General features: G+C 36.2%; 1 protein-coding gene across 1 annotated transcript; it reads left to right on the forward strand.

The window, feature by feature from the left end:
• The first annotated feature begins 189 nt into the window (after positions 1-189).
• cnga4 (cyclic nucleotide gated channel subunit alpha 4) lies at positions 190-6,189 on the forward strand. Its single transcript, XM_079619623.1, has 7 exons — positions 190-455; positions 660-761; positions 1,025-1,131; positions 1,413-2,082; positions 2,784-2,943; positions 3,953-4,118; positions 5,037-6,189. Exons 1-7 carry the CDS (start codon positions 334-336, stop codon positions 5,654-5,656), a joined length of 1,947 nt encoding a protein of 648 aa, XP_079475749.1. The 5' UTR covers positions 190-333; the 3' UTR covers positions 5,657-6,189.
• Positions 6,190-6,649: the final 460 nt, after the last annotated feature.

A 6,649-nucleotide genomic window follows, 5' to 3' on the forward strand; every position in this document is an offset into this window, starting at 1 on the left:
ATAATTAGTCATTATAAAAATTGTCCAAGATAGATAGGCCTACTTGATTGCCTATATTATTTTGAAAGTAGCCTATATTTTCCATTCAGTTACATTCTGTTCCTCTCCCTAGAGTTTTTTTTTTTTTTTTTTTTATCTGATTGGTTCATGCAGATTGCTGAGCCAGGAGGAAACTGCTTACCTGGTTCCTCTGGAGAAATGTTGTCATGGCAATGAGCATCACATAGTACCTGTGTTATATGGGTGGGGTTGCTTGTTGTTGTGACAGCTATGTGGTCAAACAATGGTTGTTATAAACTCACTTACCTTCATATTCTTTTGTAGATACTAAACATGAACACAAATCGCTGGACAAGGCTTTTTGCATGGCAAAGCAAGATCAAGAATCCTGATGAGGAAGAGAATAAGGCAAAAGAATCAAATAAGACGAAGAAAGATGAGACTCCAAAAATAAAGTGAGTTTTAGTTCAAATATTTTATCGTCACATTTGTTACTGTAATGTTGTAATACTGTAATGTAATTGAAAAGCGTTGTAGTTTAAGTCTGACACCAAACTACTCCTCACAAATTAAAATGAATAATTACAGTTCTTTGTTATTTTAAGGGTTTGGATTAAAATGCTATAAAGACTAACACAAAATGTTCTATATGCTGTCAGCTGGAAGGAATGGATAATCGATCCATCTGAAGAGTTTTACTATACATGGTTGCAAATTATGATACTTCCTATCTGCTACAACTGGGTCATCATAATATGCAGGTAGGAAAACATTAAGTGAGATTGACTACTGTACGCTTTAATAGCTTTTATTTATTACATTATGATAATAATATATTTAATGAAAATTGTAAATGAAATGGCAACATTAACTGTGAGTGTCTGTGAAAAAGTTTAAAAGTTTAGTTCTAAAGTTAGGGTAGATATTATTTGGACTTCAAGTCTTAACCGTTGCTACTTTACTAAGAAATCATTATGCTTATGTACCGGGATAACTGAAGTTAAATGGTCTTTGTTGTTAAAAGGACATGTTTCTATACAATTGAAGAGGCATATCTGGCAACATGGCTAACCTTGGATTATATCTGTGACTTGGTCTTTGTGCTTGACACAGTTATTGGGTTTCGCACAGGTAAGTGTGCATCTTATCTCTTTTTTTATGTGTTTGTTTGTATGTTTATTATCTTTGCATAGCCTACTTATTTAACTTTGAACTTCATTTTAAATTTTGCTTCTATTGACTTCACTATGGATTAATATAGGCTAAATAGTTTTTTTTTTTTTATTACACTTTTAAATATTTTTTGCTCCTTTTCTCTTGTTCTTCTTTTTTGTTGTCACTGTACTAATGTTCCCCCACATTGGCCGTCTGGAAAAGATACACTTTAAAAAAAAAAGTCTTTCTCTTTAAAGGTTTCCTGGAGCAGGGTATCCTGGTGCGAGACTTGTCCCGTTTGAAAATGCGTTACATACGCTCCTCTCGATTCAAATGGGACATTGCCTCTCTGTTGCCCACTGATCTGCTCTATCTGAAACTGGGGATCCACACACCTCTAGTCCGGGTCAACCGCTTCCTGCGCACGGCCCGTTTGAACGAGGCCTTGGACCGCATGGAAACGCGTACAGCCTATCCGAACACCTTCCGCGTCGCCAAACTCATGCTGTATATCTTCGTGCTCATCCACTGGAACGCCTGCATCTACTTTTCCCTGTCTAATTACATAGGCTTTGGTGCGGATCCCTGGGTCTATCCCAACATCTCCGAGCCTGAGTTTGCTTCCACGAGACGCCAGTATTTCTACTGCTTCTGGTTTTCCACTCTCATCCTCACCACAGTGGGTGACACTCCGACGCCTGAACGCGAAGAAGAGTATCTGTTTCTGGTCGCTGACATGTTAATCGCAGTGTTGGTGTTTGCATCCGTGGTGGGAAGCATGGGGGACGTGATATCAAGCTTACGTGATCGTGACAACGTGTTTTTCCCCAATCACGAGCTGGTGAAGAGTTACCTGCGCAGCCGGCGCATCAGCAAAGAACTGCAGAATCGCGTCAACGACTGGTACCAGCATCTGCACATCAACAAGTGGGTCTTCTTATTATAGTCTGTGAGCCCGAAAAGCAATATTTAAAGACACCAAATCCACATCTACTCGACTGTTTAAAAGTTTGGGGTCAACAGGGCCCATGCACGTGCATGCTCATACAATTATTTCCCTCTAATGCTAAAACACTGTTCCTATAGACTATAAATGAACACAATTTAAAATATATAGTTTAGGATGTAGCTACCGTAAATTAAATATATGCATCATTCTACATCCGACTATTCTACATTAGGCCAATTTAGCAGTTTTGTTTGCTGTTTTGGGGTGGTAATATTATAGGTCTGTAATGGTAAAAAAAACTATAATATTAATGTTAATTAATTAATGACAACAACAATAATTTTATTCAGCTTTTATTCAGCCATCACAGGAATACAATACATTTCTTTTTAAATTGTAATATCTCAGAATATTTCTGTTTTATCATATAAATGCAGCCTTAGTGAGCATTAGAGACTTCTATCAAAAACATTAAAATATTTTATCGAACCCAGATTTCTGAGCAATAATATATGTAAAAAAAATTGCAACAAAAAAAACATATTCCAAGTGTCATCTGCAAAAACCAATGCTAGATTTTCTAAATCTTAGCCATTTTGTTTTTTTAACCAATTGTTCCCAAGTTTATTAAAAGCTATTTTTAATGTTTGTTTACACCCAAATTATGTGTCTGGGACAGAAAGATCACGCGGGAAAATGAGATTCTTCGTCATCTTCCAATCACACTTCAGACAGCAACTGCCGTGAGCGTGCATCTGCCCACTCTGTCTAAAGTCACCATCTTTCAGAACTGTGAGAAAAGTCTGTTGGAGCAGCTGGTACTTAAACTCACCCCACAGGTTAGAAAACAGATGGCACACCTGGGGCCTGCTCTTCATACGTGGACTACTCACTTATCTGGATTTTACTGTTAACGATTTGACATTATCCAGGATTGTTAGGTTCTTCAATGCTCATCCCAGAGTTGCTGTCATAGCAACAGGTCCATATGTTCAAACCTGCTCGGGAGCAGGCTTATTTCATGTAAACTTAGATTTCATCTTTTTAAGCTTGGAGGTGATGCTTAAAGTCTGTCACGGCCACTGCTACTTTCTTACAAGAGTACCTTATTGAACCAGGAACAATATAGGCTAATAATCGCTGCATTGCTGATCATGGTTTTGAGTATCCATACATCTGCCCTTTCCAATGAACTGCGTCCGAAATTACATACTCTTTTAATTAGGTACTTATTTTGAATAATTATTACTTCACTACCACTAAAAAGTATGTTCTATTCAGTATGAATGTGTGAATGTAATCTGGATGTACCGTACTACATTCGCCATGTTGTCATTATCATGTTAAGTAGTTGCTTCGCTTCACTGCCATTCACAAATTCTCTCCCGTGGCCTCATGGGATAGTAAAGCGTCTATCGCATGCACACTTCAGAATCTCACCGAAAGAAGTAGATCATCCGGGTACTTTTTGCCTTCTCTTTTATAAGTACTGTGAATTCAGACATACTTCGTTTTTCACTTACTATAGGGAAGTATGCTATTTTGGATGCAGACAAGAACGCGCAGTAATCCAGATATTTTACTCAAATCCACAAATTGATTCAAAGAACCAAATTATCCAGAGAGATCAGTTATCATGATCAGAAGATCTGGCATCTGTCAAGTCATCTCAGATGTATTAACTGAGGTACAAAGAATGGATTAAGCCCAACATTAGAGTCAGTTAAATCTAACAATGCATGTTGTTCTTGAGCTCAGCAATATTTTTTTTATGTTTGCTGTTGTCATTGTTATACTTTGTTAGTAACTATTACAGTATTATACCAGAATCTCTTCTATCATCTTTAGGTGTATAGCCCGGGAGAGTACGTATGCAAGAAGGGTGATGTAGGTCACGAGATGTACATCATTAAAGAGGGGAAGCTGGCAGTGGTGGCTGATGATGGAGTCACTCAGTTTGCTGTTCTGGGGGATGGAAACTTCTTTGGAGAAATCAGTATCCTAAATATCAAGGGTATGAAATGCTAAAGACCAGTACAGTATTCAGTACACTCTAACAAAATAAGTTGCTTCGTTAAAATTTTAAGTACAACCAACTTGTACTTATTGTTGATTGCTTAACTTATTTTGATGAGTTAAAGCAATGTAAAAACATATCATAACGTATTGATCATATACATTTCAGCATAATCATATTCCTTATAATTAGTATTCACTACAATAACAACATATCAATCAAGATTCAATTTGTATTATTCCACAACAACAACAAAAAGCTTTTTATTGTTTTGGAATATAAAAGTGTTCTCACCTTCCTTTGAGGGCTTAGTAATTCCCTTCTTCCATGCATGATATTGACCTGAGATAACACATTCTCCACAATGTTTAAGTGAGATATTTGACCTAATGTTTTTATATATATATTTTTACTCACCCCCATGCGGTTGCACCCTTGTTATTTTCTTCCTTCCGGAACACAAAAGGGGAGCAGAATGTCAAAGCTTCTGTTTTTCATACAAAAAATGTGGATAGTAAATTATACAACAACAACAAAAAATCATACACTATACAATATATAGTTGACTCCATACAATAACATTTTTTTAACACAGAAAACCTTTCCCTCATGTGTGGTTGTGTTACGCTATATTGCTTCAGCAGATTGGATTATATTTATGGAGCTTTAGTGTGTTTTTTGGTGCTTTTGTTGTATGGAAAAAATGCTTGAGATTCTCATTTTGTGTTTCACGAATGGAAGAATATAAAATGGGATTCGAGCAGCATAATAGTGAGTAAATTATTAAAAAGTATCATTTTTGAGTAAACTATTCCTTTAACTTTGTCTACAAAAGAAAAGCAAATTTAGCGGAATTAAAACATAATGAATCACTATAAATAACACAAATTCATCACAACTCTCATTAATGCACAGGTAACAAATCAGGAAACAGACGAACAGCCAACATTCGCAGCATTGGTTACTCAGATCTGTTCAGCCTATCGAAAGAGGACCTGACTGAAACACTTCATGAGTACCCTGCTGCCAAGCGCCTGTTGGAGGAGAAGGGTCGTCAGATCCTGACAAAGATGGGGATGCTGGAAGAGACAGATGAAGGGGAGGGAGAGGTAGAGAAAACGGAGGACATGGTGAACCGTTTAGAGGCAAACCTTGAGACGCTGCAGACCAAACTGGCTCGGCTGATAGCTGAACTGGAGTCTAGTGCCCGCAAAATGATGCAAAGAGTGGGACAACTGGAACTGCAGACAGACGAATGGGAAGGCATCGTGGCTGAGGGTACACAGGGAGAAACAGAAGAGCAGGAAAAAGTCAAAGGGAGGGAGATTGGGGATGGGGAAGGAGAAGGAGAGAAGGAAGATGAAGAGGAGCCAGTGGTTGAAGGAGAGAGAGGAGAGGGTGATGGAGGAGAGGAGAGCCTGGGAGAAAAGAAGAATGTTGGAGGAAATGAGATCAGTGAAAATGAGAAAGAAGAGACAGGGGACGAGCTAATAAAAACAGAAACACATCAGGATCAGAAAGGAGATGAAAAGTAGGTAGAAAATATATGTAAAATATACACTACCGTTCAAAAGAGTGGGGTCAGTAAGAGGATGCAAGTGATAACGAAGACATTTATAATGTTACAAAAGATTTCTACTTCAAATAAATGCTGTTCTTTTGAAGAAAATAATCAAAGAATTCTTTAAGTTTTTTTTTTTTTATCTTATTTTTAACATTGATAATGAGAAATGTTTCTTGAGCAGCAAATCATCATATTAATGATTTCTTATCAAGTGACACTGAAGACTGGAGAATGCTGAAAATTCATACTTTGCCATCACATGAATAAATTACATTTTAAAATATATCAAAATAGAAAACGGTCAATTTAAATTGTAATAATATTACACAAAATTACTATTTTTACTCATTAAAAAGCATAAAAAAAATTACCCCAAACCTTTAACAGTAGTGCATATTATTGTACCATAAAATGCATCAAAAACAAAATTTGAATGTAGATTAAATAAAATCTGTAACCTTATAAGTTTTATGTGATAGGCTACATTAAAGGAAAGTTTATTACAATTTGAGAGCATTGTTTTTTATTTTACAAAGATAAATTAATAGATAATTAATTTATATTTTATCTAATTTAATTAAGTAAATGTACATAATCATTAATTTTGTATATTATATATAATTATAATTGAATATATATATATATATAACTTCAACTGCAGCACACATCTGCAAATCAAAGCTACTTTATCCCACTAATAGCGTTGCTAAGCTCCATTCAGACGCTAGGTGGCAGCACATACTCCAGTTTCACAGTTATTTTGATAAAAACATGAAACCAGAGGGCATCAGTTTGGAATTGGAAGCAAATCTCTCATGCAGTTTCTAAAGGAATTGAATCCATCTTAAAATGCTTAAAAAAGAGGATATATTGAAAAAAGTTTTGTGTATTGTTTCAATATATAACACCTCTACAGAGGGGCCATGGGAACTCCAGTAGTAACTACTCAATGGCCCACCTTACA

This window comes from Phoxinus phoxinus, assembly GCF_949152265.1.
Source record: "Phoxinus phoxinus genome assembly, chromosome: 7".
Lineage (NCBI taxonomy): Eukaryota > Metazoa > Chordata > Actinopteri > Cypriniformes > Leuciscidae > Phoxinus > Phoxinus phoxinus.

Excerpts from the sequence above, each read along its gene's own strand:
- cnga4 (XM_079619623.1), top strand. The coding sequence starts at position 334 with ATGAACACAAATCGCTGGACAAGGCTTTTTGCATGGCAAAGCAAGATC. Across the intron at positions 456-659 it reads GATGAGACTCCAAAAATAAA|CTGGAAGGAATGGATAATCG; the intron begins GTGAGTTTTAGT and ends ATATGCTGTCAG. Across the intron at positions 1,132-1,412 it reads AGTTATTGGGTTTCGCACAG|GTTTCCTGGAGCAGGGTATC; the intron begins GTAAGTGTGCAT and ends TTCTCTTTAAAG.